The sequence below is a fragment of the Perissodus microlepis genome, chromosome 19, assembly GCF_051167445.1.
Source record: "Perissodus microlepis isolate ML-2025 ecotype Zambia chromosome 19, ASM5116744v1, whole genome shotgun sequence".
NCBI classification, from domain to species: Eukaryota; Metazoa; Chordata; class Actinopteri; order Cichliformes; family Cichlidae; genus Perissodus; species Perissodus microlepis.
Window position 1 is genome coordinate 5,508,474 of NC_140479.1, and position 25,518 is coordinate 5,533,991.

Consider the following 25,518-nt stretch of genomic DNA (forward strand, 5'->3'; position numbering starts at 1 on the left):
TCGTAACAGAACAGAATTACGTCATTTGATAAAGCACAACTTTTAAATATTATGCTAGAACTTTACACAATTTAATTTCAAGCCTTTATGAACTGGAGAGCAGTTACGTTTATGCACCCACAAAGCAATGACTGAGTTATAAACGCATATTTCACTTTAAGATATTTTTTACATATACGAGAAAAATGATTAAATACACAAACTAAATATGATCCAGTATTTCTAGACTTTAAAAAGAAAAAACATCTATTGTGATATATATGTAGCCTCTGTTTGACTGATCGTGGTCTCCTTTCCTTCTTGGCAGATTCCCAGCGCTTTGCTTTATTTAAAAATGCATTTTATTATTGCCACTGATATAGCACACTTTGCAGTACACACGTGGCAATTTACACCCGGTAAACGGTAAAATTAAACGGTAAAATTCTAACTGCTCATTGTCAATCAACGTCCTGATTACTGCATCTAAAGCGATCTAAGCGGCTTCCTGTTACTTCAGTGGCTGTCCGACCTCGACTTTGGTCCTAAATCTCTGTACGTTCTGAACTTTACTGGGTAAAGAATTGTGACATTTCATGCAGCACCTGAAGGCAACGGGGAAGGCGCGTTCCACGGACCTCTAGTGGATCTGACAGTTGCACATAGCGGAACGTTTATCGCATCCAGGCTCAGACGAACTGAAGGAGCCCTCCGGTTCTTTATATCCGATACGGTTCAACTGAAAACGGGATTTCTTATTTTAAAACGACTCAAGTTGTTGTCATATTTTTTCTACCGTTTGCAAATGCTTCAAGGGTTCACCTTTGAGTGCCGCTCTGCCATAATGTACGGGTTAGCTCGCTAACGTTAGCCGGGGAGCTAGCATCCACAGTTCGGAGAAAGTAACGGAGTACGCGTTTCTTCGGCTACTTGGGAGTCGTCAGAGGGAATTAAAACATGGAGAAAATGAAAGAGCTATGCCACTGCCTCCAGGACCCTCACCTTGTCGCCCGCTTTCAGAACATTTGCGGGGTACGGAGCACGTTTACGACCACCGGCAGCAGCAAGGTAGCGGACCGGGCTCACTCGCACAACAACGGCGCTTGTCATCATCGCGTCGCCGGAGAGGATGACCGTGAAAACTTGTCCAATGTAGGAGCTGGGGAAGGAGAGAAAATGCAAACGGTGTCAGCGAAGCTTCGGAGAAGGATTGCGGACTCTAACGTTGCTAATAACTTTAAAGATGAAGGTGAAACCCCGTCACAGAACGGGACAGCGGTGTCTGCGGCGACCGCCGGGGGAGAGAGGGTTGGTGTGGGCAGCAGCCTCGCGGGACCGGGCGTCCGCAGCGGGTCCGCGCAAGATTTATCCCGGGCAGCCGATTGTGAGGAGAGCCAGGTCGGAGGAGTCTTGGGTCCCCCACGGAGCAGCAAGGTAAAGCCACTCCGCAAGAATTCTCTAACGGGCGACGACGGGCAGGAGTTCCTGATCGACAACCGCTTCTTGTACTATCTCTTCACTTTCGGAACCGAGTTGGGAAACGAGACTTTCTACATCACTTTCTTCCCATTCATAACGTGGAACGTGGACGCCTTCGTCAGCAGGCGACTGATCATGGTGTGGGTCTGGGTCATGTACCTGGGACAGTGTACCAAGGATGTGCTCGGCTGGTCCCGACCGGCCTCACCGCCTGTGGTCAAAGTGGAGGTGTTTTACAACTCCGAGTACAGCATGCCGTCCACGCACGCCATGTCCGGCACAGCCATCCCCTTCGCCCTGTACTTCATGACCTACGGCCGTTGGGAGGTAAAGTCCCTTTTCACACACACAAACTGGATGTCACACCGTTGGATATAAGAGAAGTGGTTTGGAGCCACTTCCTCTTAATTTCAGTGAAAAAGACGAAGGAAGTTGGCTTTGTCATATTTTATAATATTTTGACAGCATATTTTTCCTTATACGCAAGTGAAATCATTAGGGTTCATTTGAGAGCACAGGAAACGCAGGTGGAGCGACAGAAACTCTGCCACGTGGGTAAAATCGAATCTTCACCCCTCATTTAATGTACTCTGTTGCAACCCTGGAAACTGCACACACACCAGCTGCAGACACGACTCTTTACAGACGGAATATATCTAATATTTTATTAAAAGGGGTTTTGTGTCAAAAGAAGATGAAAAAACAATTTCATTTCTGTAGCTTTTGTTAAATTACACAACATATCTGCTTATTACTTGATTACCAACATTTAATTTTTTTAATTATATACATTCAAATTTTTTTATATACTGTTTATTAATATATTTTTATTTGCAGTACAGTGCAACAGCTTTACTCAAATCTAAACTATTATTAATTACTTGCTTGCTTTCCCTCCAGAAACTCCCAGTTCCTCCCACAGTCCAAACACATGCAGGCAGTGGGGTTGTATCTTGTCTCTCTGTGTTAGCCCTGTGACAAACTGCCAAACTATCCAGGGTGTACCCCGCCTGTTGCCTCAGCAGGGATAGGATAAACTTGGATAAGCAGAAGAAAATGGATTTATGTAGTATTTAAAGCAGCAAAGTGTTTCACAAACTAAGAATTTACAATGAAGACACTGGATCATATCATATTCTAAGTTGTGAGATCATGGCAAAATAGCAGAGCTTCAGATACTCCCGCTGGCATTTTGTTTTTTACCACATACGTACAAATACCGATGTGTATGTAATGAGCCCAAATTTGTGGATTTATTCCATTAGTTGGGTCCAAGTTTAGGAAATAGTGAAAATTGTCCACAGTTAAGTTTAACCTGCAAAACCAGCAATTCAGTTGAAACTGAGACACAGCATGCTCATATTTTAGCAAATTGTCAATTATAAGATAGGCATACCCTAAAGTATACAGCGCTTAGTTCCTTTTGACTCGAATGGGCACCAAAATTGTCAAAATGGACATAATATTGTACTCCGTAAGAACTAAAACTAGCAGTGGAGCTCATAAACACATCAAGAATATGTTTACTAAAGGTCTAGATCGTGAGCGTTGAAAGCCATCTCCCCATAGATTTCTGTTCAATCAGATTTCTTTTTACTACCACAAAGCCCCCACCTGTCTAACACATTGAATGCATGTTGAAGGCACTTTGCCATTAGCTTCACTTTCTAGACCTGGGAGCTATGTCCTTATTTTATACATGTCTGTAATTTGATGTCAGACCTATGATCCTCCATGTAATCACCTGACCATGCACCCTTTTGCTATTCGCAACCCATGTGACCACGTGCCAGTCTTTTCTACAATGTCACTGAGACTTTGCCCTCTGAAGTCAGTCTTCTGAAGTGCCATCATTAACAATTAATGAGCTGTTGGGTCAGTGGATATAGTGACAGCAGCTGTGGGGTGACTATGGAAGCTGCATGAAGACAAAAGCTGACTCTTGACTGGGTAATTTACTGCATGAAATCATGCTTGCTATAGTTACAGCAAAGACTGAAAGCCTGACTACAACTGACTGCCCTATGGAGGAGAACGCTCCTAACACAGCTAAAAAGAAAGCCCAGAAAACCCATTACCAGTTTTGATGATGTGATATTTGCTAATTTTCTCTGATATTACTCTGCTGGTTGGATAAAATAAGCAGCTAATGTTTTAGAATTGCCCATCTTGGATTTTGGGCAATTCTGTGACTGTTAATAGTCTTTTAACAATTCTGTGACTTTGGAATAATCGTTTTAATACTTAAATGATTATTGCAAAAGTGAGGAAGTTGGCAAAAGGTAACGTGATAATGTAAGTCAGCAGCATCAGTTATGCAGATCAGTAGTTACACAACTGATGATAATTAGCTGAAAGCCCATATTCAGCTTTCTATTTTTTGGCATTGTTAAAAATTTAAAAACATTTTAAAATGCTCCAAAATCATTCGAATAACATTAATGCTGAAATTCTGTTTTAACAAGCCATTTCTGTTATTGTTTCCTTCATGTCCTCCTATTCAGCCTGGAGGAACAACACCACACTCTGTCCAGTCTGTAAAAAAACAAAACAAAACCTCAGTCTGTGAGTCCACTTCTGTTGTCTTACTGTGCATCCACACAGTGAGGAACATGCTCGACAAGCTGTGGGACGACTGTTTGATTCATTTAAAAAAAAAAGGAAAGAAATAGAAGACACTCGACAAGATTTTAGCAGGCATTTTTGTTAGCGACAGAAACTTTTCTAATTTCTACTTTTTTAAACTTTTTATATGGTTCTCCGATAAATATGAAAAAGTGTAACCTGAAAGTCAAGTGCAATTACCACTGAGCAATTACCCAATGAGTCGATCAACAAAACAAGACTAAAGAATCCTTTGAACAGCTGATTAATCTCTGAATGATATATCTATAGCTGCTGCTGATTTTCTATGAGTATACTAGTTGTTGTTGTTCTCAAACGATTAATTATTAGCATAGGACATAAAGGTGAAATGACAGGATGAAGTACATTTATCTGAAGTGGTTCTTGCTGATTGCAGGACTGCTTATCTACATTTAACTGCATGTCTAAGGCAGTATTGCTCAAGGGAACTGCTCTGCACGGACTGATCACTAAATCCTACTCTGGCTGTGGTCAGTGAGGATTTTCTTTGTCATATGTGACGCTAAACTGAAAGTTTTGGTTTGGACTGTAGGTTAAAAAATCTGAAGATGTGACCTTAAAAACCTTTTGCTGACATTTTATAGACGAAATAACTGAGAAAATAATCAGCAGCCTAACTGATAATGAAAATAATCATTAACCACAAACCTTGGACAGTATATTCTGTGGTGTGGGTCATTTACAGAGAGAAATGTGAAGATTTGTAAAGTGAAATAGGTGGGATTGGGATTGCTGTCTTTTGAGGTTGAAATCACAGCAGAGTTAGTACTGATTTACTACACTCAGCCTCTCTGTCTGAGCCGGAGCAGGAGAGCTGGCCCCTTGACCTTCCAGTGAACAACTGAGATAAGACTGTTCTCTTTCACAGCATTCGTTTCGTGTCTCACTATGGGAACGCCTCCTGCGTGACCTCATCAGAAGCTCAAATACCATTACGCCAGCCCTTACAGGCTGGCTAGGTAACGCCCATGTCAGGAGGGGCCAGTGCCTCCCTATATAATAGGCTGACATAGCGTCAGCCGTCATTCAAAAACCTCTTCTCGCTTCTCACAGAAGCCTGTAGACAACTGTGCTATTGGGTGCTAAAGCTAAACTGTCCACAGATTCGAGTGAACAACTCGGTCGCCGGGCGCTTTGTTCCCAGCTTTTCAGTTGTCCACTAGCATACAAGCAGTAGCAATACTGTTCTGTAGCTAGTGCGGGTGCCAAGTAGCAATACTTTCACCCAGGGAAGTAGCAATACTTTCCGAAAGCGAAGTAGCAACACTTTGCTAATAAAGGTACCCCTAGCTTCACCATCAGGTAGCAATACCCTTCGACGCTAGCGGTTTTACACATTAGGTAGCAATACCTGTAGAAAAGTAGCAACACTTTTCACCCCACGTTAGCGAGGAATAGTAATATTCTCCGCACTCAGTGTCAGTCTCGCTAACGTGCGCAACCCTCTAGCTAACCATGGCTACGACGGCCAACGAAGTTGCAAAACTCTGTCCTTGCGGCAAGAAGATTTCTGCCTGGGATACACACCCCGTGTGTGCGGCATGCCTGGGTTTATCTCACGCTCAGGCTGCCTTGACACCCGCACAAGACTGTATCCACTGCGCGGCTTTCCCACGCAAACTACTCCGCCGCAGGCTAGCTCGCCAGGCTAACCTGTCGGGTGGCGACCCTTTGCTGTGTGAGGCTGCTGCGGCGCAAGGAGAAACTGAGATGCCCGATGATTTGGCCGCAACGCCAGGGCCGAGCTGGGCAGAGGCAGACCCTCAGCCCATCGCGACCGCTTTCCCGTCGCTGGAGGCACACGGGGATCATGTGTTTTTCCCCGATGCTGGAGTCACCTGGGGAGGAGATGCCAACGAGGACGGAGATGAGTCGGCTGGCTCAGAGCTCCTGCTGTCTGACGACGTCGGCCAAGGAGGAAGATTCCACCTCCTTGGCTAGCATCGGCTGGGCTGCAAAGCCCTCGGCTACCGGCGAGGTTGAAAAACCGACACCGCCGTCTCCCCTGGATCTCGACATGCAGGACATGTGCAAGCGCGCAGCCGCTAGGCTCAACATCCCATGGCCCGCCATACAAACAGAGGTTGTAAAGTCTCGTTTTGACGGTAAGAAATTGCCGAAGGCGAAAAAGACGGGGAAGCATGTGTTGCCTGTTTTCCCTGAGCTACTCGATGAGATAGCCGTGACGTGGAAAGCAAAACCTTACAGCGAGAAACACCCCATCGTGGGGAGCTCCCTGCTGGATTGTGAGGGGATGGAGTCTGTCGGCCTCCGCCAGATGCCACAAGTGGAGCCGTTGGTGGCGAGCCATCTTCACCCGAAGACGTCTCTGTCCTCATCGGCTCCATCTCTCCCCTCCAAAACAGACCGCTTCCAGTCTAGCCTTACAGATAAGTGCTACAAGGCAGCGGCTCTGTCAGTAAGAGCCCACAACGCCTCTTCTATGCTAATGGCTTACCAAGCTGAGCTAGAAGAGGACATGACAGCTAAACCGGATACCACAGTGTGGGAAGAAATCTGCGTTATAACTGACCACGTCCTCCGCCTCCACAAGGTAGCCATACAGGCTACTGGGAGAGCCATGGGCCTCATGGTTCTTCAGGAGCGAGCACGCTGGCTTGGGCTCACCAACCTGACGACCAAGGAGAAAGAGGAACTCCTCGACACCCCTGTCGTCCCTCACGGTCTCTTCGGTGCGGCTGTTACATCCATGCAGAAGAGATGTGAGGAGAAAAAGAGAGATGATGAGGCTCTGAAACTCTGCCTGCCGAGGAGGGCCCAGCACGCCACCCCAGCAGCACCGCGCCAGTCATTCGCGCAGGCAGCGCCTCGCCCGGTCCCCGCTTTCAAGATTCCCAAAGTGCCTAAGACGCAGGCAGCCCCCCAGGCTGCTGGGGCCCCTAAGAATCCATGGACTCGGAAGCAGTCTCCCCAGGCCAGACCTCAAGCGGCCCCTCCTCCTCCCCCCGCTGCCGCGATCGTGAGGAGGAAGAAGCGGCCGGCCTGACAGCCTCTCCTCTAGGCGGGAGCGAACCCAGTTTCCCCCCTTCATGGGCCACCCTGCCGCCTCCCAGCTCCGTTCCAGAGCAAGTTCAACGGGACATGTTCCACACTGAGTGCTTTACTCGGGCCGGCGTTCCTGTCACCGGACCCGCCAGAGGGAAAGAGAGCCAAAGTTCGCAGTGTTGTTTCACAAGCACTTCTCTCATGCATTCTGTATTAAAAAAGCCCCGACACGCGCATCCAGGCAGTTTGCCGAGGGCGCTGTCGAGTGTTGCAAAACGCATGAAAAAATCAAACATGCTGAAAAACAGAGCACCGTCTGCCATAACGCAGCCCGTGGAGACTCGCGTTTCCACGGCTGTGATGATGCAGATGAGCCCGTCACCTCGCTCACCTGTGACAGAGGTGACGGGACACCGAAATGGCGTATGTTTCGCGCTGCGACCACAAGGGGGTGCCAAAACGCCATATTCGGTGGAGTGGCCAGTGAGCGCTCTGTCTCTCCACATGAAGAGCTGGGCCACCTGCACTCAGTCAGCATGGGTGCTGAGGACATTGGAAAAGGGCTACAGGCTGCAATTCAGTGTCGCTCCGCCACATTTCAAAGAAATCGTTTACTCTCGTGCTCTGGGCGAGTCTGCCAGTTTTCTCCTGGAGGAAATTTCCACCTTGAGAGACAAAGGAGCTATAAGAGTTGTCCCTCCCGAGGAAATGCACAGCGGATTTTATTCAAGGTATTTCCTTGTGCCAAAGAAAGGGGGGAGGGGTATGAGAGCCATTCTGGATCTCCGTGCCCTGAACCGGCATTTAAGGACATACAAGTTCAGGATGTTGACGCACGCCTCGCTGCTACGGTTTGTACGAGCGGGCGACTGGTTCACATCAATCGACTTGAGGGATGCTTATTTCCACATCCCCATATATCCCCCACACCGAAAGTATCTGAGATTTGCTTTCCAGGGGATAGCATACAAGTTTGTAGTCCTGCCTTTTGGTCTCTCGCTGAGCCCAAGGGTGTTTGTGAAATGCACTGAGGCAGCAGTGGCCCCGCTCAGGAAAAAGGGCATTCGGGTGGCCACATACATCGATGATTGGCTGGTGCCAGCCCTAACCCGCCAGGGAGCGACTTGTCACACAAATGCTCTCATACACCATCTGGAGAGTTTGGGTTTCCAGATAAACGTGGAAAAGAGCACATTGATGCCAACTCAATGCATTACTTTCATAGGGCTCAGCCTAGACTCCCTCCGGGTGAGGGCTTTTCTGTCCCCGTAGAGAACAGCGGCCATACAGTCATCCCTAGCACTGTTTCGCAGAGGCAACACAGTGACCCTCAAACAGTGCCAGAGGCTGCTCGGTCTGATGGCCTCTTCTCTAGTGGCGATAACACTGGGACGCCTGCACATGAGAGGCTTTCAGCGCTGGGTGGGCTCGCGGGGACTGGACCCTCACCGAGATGGCCACCGTCGCGTGAGAGTCTCTGCAGACTGTTCACTCGCTCTCCGCGAGTGGAAGAGGCCAGGTTTCTTGTCTCAGGGCGTTGCCATGGGGGCAGTTTCAGCCAGGAAAGTGATTTCCACAGATGCCTCTCTTTCGGGCTGGGGGGCCACCCACGAGGGCAGAACAGTGAATGGGGAATGGGGCCCTCACATGCGCTCCACCCACATAAATTGTCTGGAACTGCTGGCGGTTCACCTGTCGCTAAAACACTTTCTCCCTTGGCTGAGAGGTCATCATGTTTTAGTGAGGTCGGACAATTCCACCGTTGTGGCCTACATCAACAGACAGGGGGGTCTGGGGTCCCCCAAGTTACACACACTGGCACACAGACTGATAATCTGGAGCAGTGTCCACCTGCTCTCACTGAGAGCAACTCACGTGCCGGGGATCTTGAACTTTGGAGCAGATCTTCTCTCCAGGGGCAACCCGCTGTATGGGGACTGGAAGCTTCACCCAGAGGTGGTGAAGCAGATCTGGCTGCGATTCGGTCAGGCGACCGTGGACGTTTATGCATCCAGGGAGAATGCTCAGTGTCCCCTGTTTTACTCGCTGCGCGATCAGAGAGCTCCACTCGGGGTGGATGCTCTAGCTCACGAGTGGCCGAGAACCCTCCTCTATGCTTTTCCCCCAGTGGCCCTCATTTCTCCAACTCTGGCCAGAGTGAGGGAGAGAAGTCACTATATGATCCTGATAGCCCCGCACTGGCCAGGGAAGCACTGGCTGGCGGAGATTTTTCAGCAGCTGTGCGGCCCACCTTGGCCGTTACCACTACGCAGAGACCTCCTGTCTCAGGCACAGGGGGAAATATTCCACCCCCACCCAGAGAGGCTAGCTCTATGGGCTTGGCCCGTGAGTGGTTTAACCTGAACACGGTGGGGCTCCCTCATAGTGTTATCGACACTATTCAGTGTTCTAGAGCATCGTCTACTAGGACGCTATATGAGCACAAGTGGCGTGTGTTTGAAAGCTGGTGCGTCGAATCACAGGCCATCCCTTTTCAGTGCTCTGTGGCTGTGATTCTGTCATTTCTTCAGGCCCTGATTGATAAGGGTAAAGCCTTCTCCACCATCAAGGTGTATTTGGCAGCAATTTCAGCCTGCCATATTGGTTTTGAGGGCAAGACTGTTGGCCAGCATCCCTTAATATGCCGTTTCATGAAGGGTGCACGGCGTAAATTGCCTACGTCTAGGCCGTTGGCTCCATCGTGGGACCTTCCCACAGTATTGGCTGCCCTCTCCTGTTGCCCATTTGAACCCCTGGAACAGGTTGAGTTAAAATTTCTGTCCTTGAAGAGGGCTCTATTAATTGCTTTAGCTTCTGCTAAACGTGTGGGAGAGATCCACGCTCTCTCAGTGCATCAGTCATGCATTTGGTTCTCCTCGGATAATACGAGGGTCAGTATGCGGCTCAACCCTACCTTTGTCCCGAAGGTTGTCGGCACATGTTCCCCTATAGAACTGCCGGCCTTTTGCCCACCGCCTTTCTCCTCAGAGGAGCAACAGCGGCTGCATACCTTGTGTCCAGTCCGTGCTCTACGCATTTACATGGACCGAACCCAGAGTGTCAGACAAAGTGACCAGCTGTTCGTGTCCTGGGCTAAACCACATATGGGAAAGCCTGTGTCTAAACAGCGCCTCTCCCATTGGATAGTGGGAGCAATTGCCCTGGCCTATACTAGCAGGGGCCTTCAGCCCCCTGCTGGCTTACGTGCGCATTCCACTAGAGGTCTGGCAACCTCATGGGCTCTCTTTAGGGGAGTTTCTATTCAGGAGGTGTGTGCAGCTGCATGCTGGACCTCACCTCATACGTTTGCTAGGTTTTACAGGTTAGATGTGACAGCACCTAACCTAGCACATTCAGTCCTCAGTGCAGGTTCTTCCCGGGTGGGGGCCTCTCCCCTGTGAAGTGCTGTTGGGGACAGTTGTCTTCTTAACAGGCATGTCTGGCAATCCGGGAGTCAGTATTTCTCCCATAGTGAGACACGAAACGAATGCTATGAAAGAGAACTTAAGGTTATGTATATAACCCCGGTTCTCTGAGTAGCATGAGTGAGTGTCTCACCAGACCGCCCTCCTTGCTATGGAAGCGAGGAGGAGGTGGGCTTGTTTTGAATGACGTCTGACGCTATGTCAGCCTATTATATAGGGAGGCACTGGCCCCTCCTGACATGGGCGTCACCTAGCCAGCCTGTAAGGGCTGGCGTAATGGTATTTGAGCTTCTGATGAGGTCACGCAGGAGGCGTTCCCATAGTGAGACACTCACTCATGCTACTCAGAGAACCGGGGTTATATACATAACCTTAAGATTTAGTGTGTGGGACTCTGCTTTTATCTTTACTGTCACTACAGCTCTCTTTGTGTTTGACAGTCTAAATTTGAAACGTGTAAGAAGTTTGAAAAACTTCTTTCACACTACACGCTCTGAACAAGCCAAACTCTATTCAGCACCAAACAATACAAACCACTGACTCGCGTGTGTGCAACACCAGATAAGATGTTGACCTCTGTCTCACTTTTTGAATCGGATTCATGTATTTGTTTTCTTCTCATGTTTCTCCTCAGTGTTCCCTTAACTGGGGGTTTAAAAAGGCCGAACACTGAAATTTTCCAGGCTTGTAAATTTCTGAAAATTATGCAAGCTGGTTCTCAGTTGGTGTATGAAGAAGAATTTTTTCACACTAATGTTTGTATTGTGTGTCTGGTGTGTGTTACAGAACGTCAAGTGAAGTCCAAAGCTGTCATCTTTTAGATGTTTTGACATCTGGTGGCACCAGCTGTCTGGCCATGTTAGTTTTGCTATTTTAGCCACAAAAAAATCTGGTTACATTTTCAGGCGCTTAATCACACAGCAAGAAAATCTAGCTTAATATAGACAGATCTTGTCATTTTCCAGCTAACCAGCTAATCAGCTACTGTAATTTCCTCTGTTGTGTAGTGTGACTTGTGATTCATTAAGAGCATCGGCTTGTCTCTGACGTTTGGTGGTGTCATCACTTTACAGAAATCTGTTTAAAAAGGAAAAAGAAACTATGGAAAATAAGCCCCAAAGGTTTATAGCTTGTTTCTGCAATTCAGAGTTGTTGTTAATACCATTATCCCATGCATCCCTCCAGTTGTTCTTTGCTGCTAGCCTCTCTGTGAAGTTTCCTTCTGCTTCCCTGGTCGACTTGTCTGAGCAGAGCAGGAATGTTTGGATTTAGATGGACCGCAGCCATTCAGTCTTCCCATCCCACCACCCTCCTCCTGCTCAGACAGTAACTCGAGTCAGATGTCGGGCTATGGAAGATACTGTAGATTAAAGTTGAAGGAGTTGATGAAGAAATGGAAAGAAGCAGTTTGAGAAGAGAAGAGAATGAGGTTGAGCCGAGGAAGAAGAGAAAAGATTAGCTAGTGAATGAGAGGAGATTAAGTAAAATTAGACTAGAGGACACGAAACAGAGAAAGCCCTGAAGTGTTTAGAGACACGGAGAGGGGTTTAATACAGTAAAGTGCAAGGAGGAGGAGGACTGAAGGGTATATAGAAGGCTAAAGAGGGAAACAAACTAGTGGAATTTGTAATAGGCTATAATATTAGCCGTGGAAAAAGAGTGCTGTATATACTACAGAAGTTAGTGAATGGCTGTTAGCAAGTTTTGTGATGTTGTCCAGTTGATTCAGAACACAAACAACAGGCTTTGTGTGAGACTTCCGTCTTCAAGCAGGAACATAAGGTGGGAGCATTGCAGCTTTTCCTGCCAGCATGAATGAGTTTAACAGTATAGCATTTCCTAACTGCAGCTTGAGCTTTACAAGCTGTTTTGCACTTTTTGGAAAATGACAGGAAGTCTGGGAATAAACAAATCCAACAAGGAATGCTATTCACCAAGTGAAATTAATAAACTGTATCAATGATCTTTTTGAAAATTATTATTTTTTATAATAATGTTTTTATTATAAAATAATACATTTATTTATTTATTAAAAATATTTATTATTTTATTATGATCACCAGGTTTGAACTATAATTGTTTAAACTTGGTGTAAGAATTGATACTGGGCTCACTGGCCACGTAAATATATTATGATATGATTGATAGTGCTGATTCATCGATTGTGGGGCCTACTGTGTGGCACAAACGAAAACAAAACAGCACTACTCCTGATGAGAGGAAGAAGAAACGCATGAAGAGAAAGACTTGTAGGCTTTTTCAACTGGGACACATAACATAAACATATTTGTCCCTTGTGTTTTTCTACTACTTTCACTTACATCAATTCCTGATAGTTTCTGCAATCTCTCTCCAGTAGTTTGCTGACATTTGTGAGTCTTTATATTGATGCTGTCATTATGACTCCTTATAATGACACAATCCTTCTTATCAGTTGAAGCACTCTCGACTGTTCTCTAAACCCAAGCGGCGGTTGATGTCTGCAGATCACACCAGGCCATCTGGCACCAACAACTATGCCATTGTTCAAAATCACTTAAATCACCTTTCTTCCCCCTTCTGATCAGGTTCAGCAAGTTGTCTTGACCATGTTTGCGTTCCTAGATGCAGTGAGTTGTAGAAATGTGATTGGCTAATTTTTATTTTTGCATTTAAAAATCAGCTGAACAGGTGTGTGGAACAAAGTGTCTAGTGAGACTATAAATGTAAGTTGGAAGTCTTCAGGCTTTAGATGATGCTTAGTTGCCCAATGTAGTTGATTAAACTGTAATTATGTTGGTAAACGGCTGATAAATTGATGAAATATTATTTTCTTTTACTCTGATGAGAACGCATAACTTTAAAATGCAGAAGGGCCTTTTCACTAGTTTTAGTGTTTTTTATGAAATGAATAATGGACTAAAGGAGAGAATCATTTTATAGATGAAAGAGTTTATGATTTAGGGAACTGGAAGATTGACTGATAATAAAAGTGAGGAGTGCTTGTAACTGTTTCTTTGTTTATTACTGTTTAATGTTTTCTCAAGCAGTAAGTCTGTCCATTTTTTTTATTGTTTATGCTTATACAAAGGTGTGGCCGGGCCTTTTCCAGCTTGTAGGTCTTTCTCTCCAATATTAACCTGAACCCTGCGCTTCGACATTGTCCATCTCTGAAATGTTATTTGGATCGTATTCAACCCAAAAGTGCGTTACCCAAAGGTATGGTTTTCAGAGTATCTAGCAACTACTTGAGTATAAGTGCCTTTACTGACTGACATCACCTCAGAAATGTGTCATGTAAATATGTTAAATAGATGCTCCTAAATCAGGTAATCAGTTGAGCGTGGACTATGTCTGATATGTTAGAAATGAAAAGGGAGCAACTAAAACAATAGTTTCTTTCAAAAGATTCCAAATCTCCTTTAACAGATCAGCAGCTCACATTGTTAAAGCCTTTGTTTTTCTGGTTGACACTTTGAACTGCAAATGTTTCAAGCTGCAGTTTCTAGCAACCACACTAAACACTATAAATCGTATTATCACTAATCAGGTCAGGGCTGTCCTACAGTGCGGCATTATAGTTCAAACATGAGAATGTCATTCACAACTTTGGTTTGTGCATAGCCTCAACTCAGTTCAGTTTACATCTTGGCACTATTCTAAGTCAAACACAGCACACCTTGGGAACTGTGTGCTTTGGATGTGTGTGTGTGTGTGTGTGTGTGTGTGTGTGTGTGTGTGTGTGTGTGTGTGTGTGTGTAGACCTATGTATTTACAGTATATGTCATGTGGGAGAATACTGAGAAAACTCAGCACTGAGGCTCAGCAAGCAGTGTGCAGGGAACCACAACCCACAGAAGAAAGCTCACCATGTCCATAAAGCTTTGCATGAGGCAACCGCCACACCACTGCTGTGGTCACAGACACGAGGCCAGAGTGGATATGCAGACATGAACCAGAGACACGTTTTGTGTTTATGCGCAGCCAGAGAACAGTGTTTGATGGTGTCCTCACATCCCCCGCCCCCCTCATGAAGTTCAGCTGATTTTTCTCAGTCTCAGTGTATCTGTGTGTCAGGCTCCTGCATCTGACTTGGCTTCACAGCTAATCCACACACATAAAGGCGCTTTATTTTTCAACCAGCACCTCCCTCTGCGCTGACCCCATTCTTGAAAAAGGTCTTAGAGTTTATAATTGAAAACTCACTGGTTAAAAAGACACCTGTAGAAGAGTCTCGCGGGAGTCTTGCTAAATGTAGGATATGCTTTAAAGAGTCGCCTTTCTGGTGCAATATTGTACTTTGTCCTCAAGAAAGATGCCTACTGCTCACTCCGAATGTGGATGGCTAAAATATAATTCCAGTGTCTGTTAGGCAGGTGTTTAGTGTTTTTGATATGTTTATAATGTATAATGTTCAGCATCCTAATGTAGCATGTTGTCAATTATGGATCTACTGATCTAGTATTTCTCAAGTCAGAACTGGACTAATATCCATCCAAATACTGGATTAGTAGATTGGCATTAGTCCAGCTCTGATTTGAAGCTGGATGAGATATTGTCACCAATGTTGCCACCTATGGCTATTCAGTTCAGTTACATTTTGCTTACTGCATAGAGCATCAGCAGCAGTGCACCGTTAACGCTAAAGAAAACAGTGTTTGGAAACCAGAACACATCCAAAATTATTGTGACAGTGTGCAATGAACTTGAGTCTTGTTGCCATTTAAATATTTGCTTTAAAGATGGGGACCAGATCTGTAGACAGTCAAAGTCAGTTCTTTGCAGCTTTGGTGCATGAAGGAGCAGTAAGAATCTACTGTCAGTTTATGATCGAATCAGTTGAAGTTAATACTACGATTAAGTGTGATAAATAGGCAAAAAACACAAAGCTGTTGCAAATCAATTGCTGTTTACATACAGATATTTACATTAAAATACTTGCAGTCAAATAAGAACCTCATAGAGCTGAAACAGAAATTGCTCCATAAATAGTGACGTAATTGATTTAAGTGCAAAATGACAGTTGCTTGGAAATCTTGTTCATATATAGGAATGTAACCAGAGTACAACCAGATGGCAGCCTTGTTAAGTCGAGTCCCCTATTGCAGAGAGACCCATTGCAGATGAGCTGTGCTCATCAATCACCCAGACTGACTCACATTAATTGCAGTTGCATTAGTTAGCAATATGTCTGTGTTTATAAATTGAATTTGGACACAGGTTGTGTCCAACCTAGTAGCTTGTCCAAGTGCCATTAGTTCAGAAGTGGTTGAGGGTGTTACATGCTCAACCTCTGGGAAACCACTTGGTCACTGCAACTATTTGCTGTCAGTCGCTGAATGCAAAGGAATTCAGTGCAATCACCGGGCAACCACTGATGTTTCCTGGTCACAAGGAGGTTCCCGTTTTTATCTACCGTGACTGAGGAAACTAAGAGCAATGATTTAGATGCTAGTGAAGTTCACTGCATAACAAAAATAAGTCCTGCTTGGTTTCCACAAATGTCATAAGTGTGAGTAGAAGGTTTTCTTTAGTGTGCCATTTGGTTCATTTTAAACCCACTGATCTCTAGTGTGCAGGGTTAGCCTTTAAGTTTAGTTAGTATACTGTTGTCATGAAAAATAATCAAAAACACAGTAACTTGTGCCCTCTGACAGCCTATGTGGAAATTAAAAACCCCACTAAAGATAGGGATGAACCGCAATTATATACACAAATATATGCATATGATACGTTGCAGTGAGAGCATACCTTTGAATAAAGGTGCTGCTGTGGTTAGCTGTGGTTTGTCTGCAGTAGCTACATTTTTAGGAACAAATCATATCTTTTATTACAAAAACAGTTGGTTCCATAAATTGTAAATGGAGAAAGTTGGAGTAAAATGTATTTTTAATATCAGTCTCTGTTATGTGCCATGACCCAGAATTTCACACTGGTGCCAGTCATTAGTGGAAAAAAAGCCCTAGAAATGCAACAAAACCCTGATAAAAGCTCTTTCAGGTTTGTTAGAATGTGTTTAAGCCAGCTGTCTCATAGCTGTATATTTAGTAAGGTTTCTGCCTCATCTGCATTGAGCAACTGTTTGCAGTATCACAGGATTATTCACTGGAAATTGGTGTCAAGTGTGTCACCCCATAAATCAGTATCTTATCTCTGTTTAATCAGCCTTCACCAAGCACCATCAGGTAGCTCTCATGATTCATTTTCCCCTGAAGGCCACAGTGCTGGGAGATGCTGTGATGTTGTGGGATTAGTACTGTAATTCTGTTCTGAGAGAGGAAATATGAGCCATCTGAACTCAGAGTATCCACAGCAAGGAACGGAAAAGGTTTTTAGCAAGTGTGCAAACCTCAGCAGCTCACTCTATCCTCTGCCTTCTCTTCCAGTCAAACTGTCACTCATTGTGTCTTTTCTCAGTCTTTCTGCATGCTGAATCTGTGGATGCTCTGATCCAGTTAGGCTTCGGGTAACTTCTGATACCAAATACTGACCCAAAACCAGCATCAAATGAAAAAGCTGGATGCCTCACTGCGAGGAAAGACTTGCAATCATTCTTTTCTCTGCAAGGTACCATAAGGCCCAACTTAAACAGTGCTTTCCTAACTTTGTATTACAAATAAGTACATACTGGAATATAAATGTACTGAATTGGTATTTATTAGTAAATTAATAGAAATTTAGTGATGTACATAGAACTGCACCTACAAACATAACTTCCGGAAATTAAAATTAGCAAGCGATACCTCAATGCTGATTCAGGTGGAACAACTGAAAACAGCCCTTTGACTTTGGACATAATTACATCTTTATGGTAGGCAGCCAAGATTGTACCATAAACTTCGTTGACATTCAAATTGTTTAAACATAAATATATATCTATATATTTTTTGTCCGATAGATACTTTAGCTAGTTGGTAGTTGCCATTAGGTATTTTTTTTTCTTTTCCTTTTTTCAAATCCTATTCATCTGTATTCAAATTTCTATGTGTTTCTTTTATATTTTATGCCTTACATAAGGCTGTTATTTTGTGTTGTTCAAAGGTGTTATACAAGTAAACACGCCTTGGCTCCCTTCTCTCAATGCTGCAGGCCAGGAGCATCTGATAAGGAAGTGGCAAAATTACTGAAACATTTATGAGGACATTTGAGTCTGGTACACATTAGCAGATAATCATATCCACTACATCACAGAAACATTTTAAGGCTCATTATAAGCTGCAAACTGAACAAGTTCTGGATGAAATTCTACTCCCACGACATGAGTTCTTTTGTTGACATGCAAATACAGAACAATAAACACAAATTTGATAGGTTAGCTTTGATACAGTGACTCACTGACAGATACAGTAGTGCACTTTTTGATGTAAAGCAAAGCATGCTCACGCAGTGCAGTTCAGAATACACTTTGTTTTTTTATTTGTATTTTGCACTACATGCCTTAAACATTGTGTCATGCATAATTAGTTGTTATTGTAAAGTAAAAATATTAAACATGTATATGTATGTATATGTGAAGATTTATTTGCTTCTGTGTTTCACCATCATAAATTCAGTTTTTTTAGGCTTTTTAGATGTCTTTAAACTTTTTTCCTTTCTCCTCCACAGTACCCGTCCACACTGGGATTCATCTTGGCTCTCTGCTGGTGTCTGCTGGTTTGTTCCAGCCGAATCTACATGGGAATGCATTCGGTGCTGGTGAGTGTGATCGATCTCTTACACACACACAAACACAGACTTGTAGTGTTGCCAAACGAAGGACATGTTTAATATCATCTTGTGTTTTTAAACATCATAGCAGGTCTGTTGGACGAACAGCAACAGTAGTGATTTGTACCAGTGTGTGGGCACGTAGTTAAGGTTAACTGTTAACTGTGAGAAGTCGTCATCTCAGGGCATGTTGCAGAGTAATGCAAATGTATGGTTATGAGGAGTATAATGAAGGAGTAAGTAAGTAACTAAGAGGAGTAAATAAGTAAAGTAATACATTATTTTTTGAAGAAGTAATGAGAAGTACTTTACCTTTTAGAGTAAGAACTCCAGCACTGTCTGTCTTACGTTTTTGGTGCTGTTTACCAAGCTAAAGTATTTTGGTGTCAATTCGTTTTTAATATAAGAACCTGTGAAGGGTAGGCCTTTTAACTTTTACTACCAACAATCTGACCTTTCTTCAAAGGTTCAACCCTGTCTCAGACAGCTGTCCATAGTTGTGATATGCTAGCGTCATTTACCAGAGGATCTTTATTGAGAAAGAAAATGTATTTCAACACTTTTTAAAGGCTGTTGTAGTTTTTGGCTTTGGATGCATTTATTTGTTTATATTTTATATGTTTGTACAGTGATCACTAGTCTCACAGCACCACAGACCATTTACCGGTTCAGCAATTCAGCAACGGCAGGCAAATAATTGACTGTGTTATTGCTCCTTTGGGATAGTAGTGTATGACGCACTCCCATGTGGCAATAAAAACAAAGAAGAATATGTTTTTAAGACAAGAAAGATATGTGTAATTGTTTTATTTTTTTAATAAGTTACCATTTAACAAGTTGTCTATTCTAGTTCACTTTTAGTTATGTCATTGTGTAATAGTGGTTGTTCAAGTCTCTGTGCACTTTAACAAAAAGGTATGCTGTTTTCTTTCTCTTTTTAAAACTTTTGGGACTAATAAATATTTAAATGTCACACTTGGAGGATGGATTAGTGACATTTCAAAATCCTGCTTTTTTGTTCCTGTGTTAACCTCAGATCTAAGGTGAGCTTAGAAAAGAGGAGAACAGGTTCACTGCACATACATCAGTCCAACTGCAAGGGAAGGAACAATAATGGAAACATGATTTTGAGTGGATGGGAACTTGAAAATGTCTTTGTTTTATACTGTGATTAACAGCTAGGCTCAGGAACAGGAAACCTCTCGAGCTGTTGATGTTAAGCAGGAGGTGTATTCTGAACTTTAGTCCAAACAGTAGCTTTCCTGTGTTAAAATGTTGAGAAGGCAGCTAAAGGTAACAACAAGAAGGTAGGTGAACCACTGCAGTTCTGTGCTGTTTGTGGAGTTCATAGTTATGGAAGTGCATCTCCTCACATATACCAAACTGTGATGTTCACAATAAGTCATCAAATGAACAGTAATGGTTGTTTCATATCAGACATAGTTGTCAACTCCTCAGTCTGACACTGCTTCCAAACTAACCAAGTACAGTGAGGAAGTGAAACACACCGCAATATTAAAAATGCAGGCCAGTAGATGTTGTCGCCATTGCTGTTATTATTTCACTTCTCATTCTCTCATTTTCTGTTTGTTATTACTGCTCCTTGGCACTGGCACACAATTTGACAACAGTGTTAGTCCCACTCATGACTAACTGTCTGCTCAATTCTGTCAAGGTGCCACATGAATCAGCAAACTGGTGGAGTAGATGGATTCAAAGGTCAAGAGACAGGCAACAAAGATGGCAAAGGAGCTCAACACCAGACAAACTTAATATTGTGCAGATTTAAGTTCAGCTTATCAACAGTCCCAGTTTTTCATGTGGTCCCTTACCCACTCCCTGGTTTAGAGCCTACCTGTACTAACCATGCCTTTTAGCTAACCTGGACCAGTGATTCTGTCATGAGCATGCTTAGGCCTGTATATACCATCAGTGTGAATTAGTAGTGGAACACTTGATGTTTTTGCCTGCAAAAACTTGCCCTTGCTTCTTTTATCTGCTCTCACGTTAACGGAGTACAGTCATAACAAATCTATCACCACAGAGGTGTGCATACCTCAGGTTCCCTACAGCATTAGAAGTTTTCCTATAGGAGTCCTATAGGTTGCAAGAGATGGGGGGGGGGGGGAATGAAATCAATCAGTCTGAATCAAGTTCCTTTTGCAGTTCATACATATATATTAGATAATCATGAACCCTGGCTTAAGAAGTCAGACTCGGCTTGAATGCCAGATGTTTTCATGGATTTATTTTTAAGAAACACATCAATACTTCTGTGGTGAAAAAATCCTCAAGAGTCACCACAGATGTTTTGGTCAGATGTCTGGTAGTCTGTACGGGGGTAAATCTCACTGGTAAACGACGTCAGTCTTGGTGCACTTGTGGGGTTGGGCTGTCTGTTGCAGAGGGAACATTCTCCGTGGTCATGACTGTGTCAGTGATGGATGGTGGTGTGAGACCAGCAGACATTACAGCACGCTGACCATCTTCCCAAACAAACTCAGAAAGTAATTCCACATCAGAGACCTTTAAGAGCTTTCTGTGGGTGCCCACAGGTGGTATCGCTTTGAAAACCTGCACCTCAGAAACCACATGCACATCTGCCTGCTCACATGGTTTCATATCTCTGCTGCATGTCAAACAAAAAGGTCCAGTTTTCTCCACAAATAGACAAGCCTGACCTATAAAGGTGTTTAAGATGATTCATTTAGCAGTCAGTCAGATTACAGTTCAGTCGAAATGAGCGCGCTGAGACGATTGATCCTGACATTTAAGCAGAGCGACAACAATCAGCCTTTAAAATTACAGCTGCTTGAGGAGCAGCAGTTATGCCCCAAGGAGGAGCTTGTTACAGTTTTTCAAGAAAAAAGCTGTCATTAAAAAAAAAAAATTAATTAAAAGAAAAACATCCAGGACTGATTCAATGTTTATATGTGATTTGTCAAAATAGTGAGCATTCATTTAAATAAAGACAAGGAAAAACACTCCCTCATGGGTCCCACGTTACTTAATGAGTTCTCAAAAGATCACATGAAACTGTTAAACAGAGGAGTTGTGATTTCTAAAGCAAAAGAATCTGCTGTTTTCCTGTATTACATTGATGTGCACGTACTAAATTTCTCTCAGTATAGCCGTACAATGTAGCCCTGTGAGACAAATTTGTCATTTTGCCTACATAAATAAAGGACCAGTGGCCCTATATTAAGAATAAATGGGTAAAAATAGCTCATAAATTAAAGCTAGACTCCTTCACATTAAGTGCACCTTTAAACAGTAATATATTTTTTGCTTGTGAGATCAATAAGACTTAGTCAGCTTATCAACAAGTAATAACAGTAAATGCTGGGTTAGTGGGGTGTGGATTTTGCTCAGCTGCAGCAAAAGAGGTGGCACAGAGTACTTCAGGGAGGGCTGATCAGCACAAGCTGCGGCACATTCACTAATTATGCAGTCAGGTGCTCGGGCCTTGATGCTTTAACATTGTTTTGTGTCATGAAATGCTGTGTGGCAGGCAGGAGATGTGGACCCAAAATGCAGGCGCTCAGACTCAAGGTGTTAACTCAAAGTCACAGCTTTATTGGCTGGCAGGAAAAAAACATACAAACTAAACAACAAACTAAAACTCACAGTGAGACACAGGGAGACCCACACAGCATGAGGGACGACGTGACACAGACTCAGAGAAACACAGGGTTTAAATACACTGGGAAGTAACGAGGGGAATGAGACACAGAAGGAGGGCACAGCTGGGAGAAATCAGGACTGACGAGACAAGCAAAGCAGGACGCATTCACATAAGACACGGACCTTCAAAGTAAAACAGGAAGTATCATACAGAGACGCGAACTTAACACGGTGGAGACAGCAACTAAGAAACACAGAGACATAAACCATAAGGCAGAGGACTCTAAGAACCGAAAGACACAGAGGTAAACTCAAACATGCAGACACAGACATACACAGAACAGAGGGGACACAGAGAAACATGAAGGGCAAGGGATCGAAACTAGAAACCATAGAATAACTCACACAAGTACAATAATACAAAAAATCACAAAGAACTAAACATGCTGGGTCATGGGACCCAGGACCCTGACAGTTTTGTATGAAAACTATGTGAAATACTTTAAATGGCATGTATTTGTCTGTCTCTCATATTAAAGTCCTCATCGTTCTTGCAGCGTGACCGCTTACTGTTCTTGATTAAGAAGTATTTGTGAGCAATCCAGAAACTCCTGCTGGCTCTCCTCACTGTCTCACCATGGATATGTTAAAAAGAAAAAAAAAAGTCTGTAACCATAGCAACTGTTGCAGTACACACCAGGCCTGGGTTGACTTTAAGCAATGATGTCAGTTTATCTATAAGATCTTAATTGTCCCTTAAAATAACCAATTCCCCCTTAAGTAAGCCTTAAGAAACCATGTCTTTGCACAGCGGTCCATGACATCATAAAGACACACCATCTGTATTTTAACTCCTCAGTTGAACTATGTCATACTTGTACTGTGTGACATTTAGCCAGGTCAGCCAGTGCAACGTATAATGACATTATCATATAATCTGTGAAAGGTGTGCACATGCTTTTCACCATTTCACACAAAGCTTGAAATAAAGCCATGTGTGGTGTAGTAGTCACATAGATTTTTTTTTTAAATATCAACAGTGCTTTTGCAGTATTGGGTATGGATTTCAGATTTTGAGAAGCTGAAATGTAAGAATATTTGTTTGCTCAGTAGGTCATGCTTTTGTTGTATTGATTTGAAGTTCTGGGGTTTGGGTATTCTTATTTTAATATAGAACCACATCCTTATGGATTATTACGCTTCAGTTCACCTCATTTCCAGCATGCAGACCGCTACATTTTGTGATTTAATTTGATTTTTCTAAGAATTGCCTCCTGAAATATTTATGGACAGCACTGCCTTGCAAATGGGGGTCCTGCTGTCCCACTCCACTCGCAGATCTCTCTCCTTCTGCTCCGTTCAGCAAATGAGAGCGCAGCAGGATGTGCACGGCCTGAGAGAACACATAAAGACCCTGTCACTAACTTTCTCTCTGAGTCAGTGATAATGTTTGACTTGGCCATATTTATGTTTAACTTGTGTGTGTAGTGATTATGTCACAGTTAAAAAAAATCCCTTGATTATCACACCAAAGTCCTAGAGCTCAAAAACCATTGAGCTTAGAGGTGACATCATTTTGTACGGGAGGTTTTATTACATAGGGTTGAACCAGTTTTGAATTTCAAGCCTTATACTGTTGTTTGAAAACAAGAATTGGACAAATATGATACCAGTATTTTTTTTTCAGTCTTTTTATTTGGTTTTCTTTTTATTCCATGATAACAACGATTCTTTAAGACTCTTTTAGCTTTCGATAAAATATATATTCAATAAAAAATAAAGTTTTGGTCTGTATGTAAGAACATGATTTGTCTTTACTTGAGCAATTAACAACCATAATGCTTTGAGGAATATAAACAAGAAACATTTATGGCGTCACTTGTGCTACAGTATAAGCCCCTCTATTTTAGTAAAGTGGGAGTTATTTAATGAGCTCTTGTTTAGCTGTCTCATTTAGCCAGCTTATAAAATTCTGAAGAGCATCTTTCTACATTTTTCTAAGTTGGTTTCTTCTCAGTGGTACAGATACCCCTGAACATTGAAAACTGGTGTGACTCTGAACACGTGTGCGTCATGTCTGCCTATTCAGATTTGATTGGATTACGGGGGAAAAATGGGTGTGAACTTTAAGGTGTGACTCGCCTGAAAAACAGTGACCTCAGAAACACAACATTCAGGTCAAGAGAAAAGACGTGAACCTTCTTGAGAATGCTCGAGCTGCTGGTGCACAGGCACAGAGCTCATTTCCTCCTTGTGACTTAGCCCGACGGCTGAAGGCTCCACATCACTGTTGGGAATCAGGGACTGGAGCTTGAATACTTGGTGAGCTATTATCGGTCTGCTGTGCCAGGCCTGCAGGGCACTTAAAGAGATCTGGAAATCATCACGCCCAATCAAACTGCTTTTCCCCCTCCTTTGTTGTACAGGAAGAGCTTGCAGACAAAAAGCTGTTCTGCCCCTGATAATCACGGTGTGTTCTGCAAACTGATTACTAGTTCATGAGAACTGTATGCCATTTCTAGCTCCCTGTAATGTTTTGATATTTAAATGCAACAATTTGTTTACTATTATACTACTGCTATCTTACAAATCACATTATTTATAGGATTTTGAGGCTTTTAATATGTTAGTAGGCCCAGTAGTCTGATGTTACTCCACTAACTTTATTTTTTAGTAAACTTAGAAACATACCGATCAACTGTGTATGTGCCCACATCCTGTTATTTCCCTCCAGCTGCTTCCCTGTGTCTTCTCTCAAAATTTAAATGATTATTTTTTTTGCCTTTAGTGGACAGATGCAGTGAAGATGGACAGGAAAGTGGGCAGAGAGAGAGCAAAGACGTGTAGCTAACCCAGCATTGAGTATTTTAAAATTCAAAAAAGAAAATCACAATGTCAGTGACTAACTTTGTGATATTTTTTAAAGCCTAATAATGAAACAAGAAAGTAATGAGTACTATTGGGAATTCTCTTTAGTTGCACTGATTAAGAAATAATGCTGCAACTGTTAATTTACATCATGTACTTGTTACTGATGCGTGAATTGAACTTGTACATCATTTGCAGTAATTTTGTGAACAGGCAGTAGGCACATGTGGTTGTGTTTTACAGAGAGAGTTCTTAATGGTTCTTTCAACATTTAGGCCACCCATTCTGACAATTTAATGCTCTTTTATTTTGTTGTAAAGATTAAGGCATCTACTGAATGACATGCAGTGTGTTGTTCATTAAGGGCACACCCTCTTTTTGGACAATTTTAGTTCAGGCAGCACATTGGTGTCAGTAGAGGAGAAAATTACAGATGGCTGAAAGCTTCCAGCCTCTCACTGTGTGTGCTATTAAGAGAGAAGGCTGATACGGGATGGCACTGGCACCAGTTACCTTCTCAGAGGTAATTTGGTTATCTCACTGTTGACTCATTTTGATATGGTCACACAGGGAAATGTGTCCTTATAGTGAACCATCTGTCAAAAGTGGAACTGCTGGGACACAAGTTGTTGCTGAGCTACAAACCATCTGACGCCAGCTCTGCGGCTCTGGCGCTCGTGCCTCAGCACGGGCTACTAACTGACTGTTAGCTCAGGGCTTACACGTACCACAACATGTACTTAAGCAGCCAAATAGATACTTAAACTCTAACAGGACCTCAGTTTCCTTCCAGTGCGGCCATTCG

The 25,518-nt window shown here is 43.2% G+C and overlaps 1 protein-coding gene across 1 annotated transcript in view; it reads left to right on the forward strand.

Moving 5' to 3' along the window:
• Positions 1 to 590: 590 nt before the first annotated feature.
• LOC146365238 (sphingosine-1-phosphate phosphatase 1-like) overlaps positions 591 to 25,518 on the forward strand; it is a 32,353-nt gene continuing 7,425 nt past the window's right edge. Inside the window, exons 1-2 of the mRNA XM_084915118.1 lie at positions 591 to 1,785; positions 18,120 to 18,209. Coding sequence (XP_084771244.1) covers positions 937 to 1,785; positions 18,120 to 18,209 — 939 coding nt within the window. The 5' untranslated portion in view covers positions 591 to 936. The remainder of the gene's footprint in view (positions 1,786 to 18,119; positions 18,210 to 25,518) is intronic.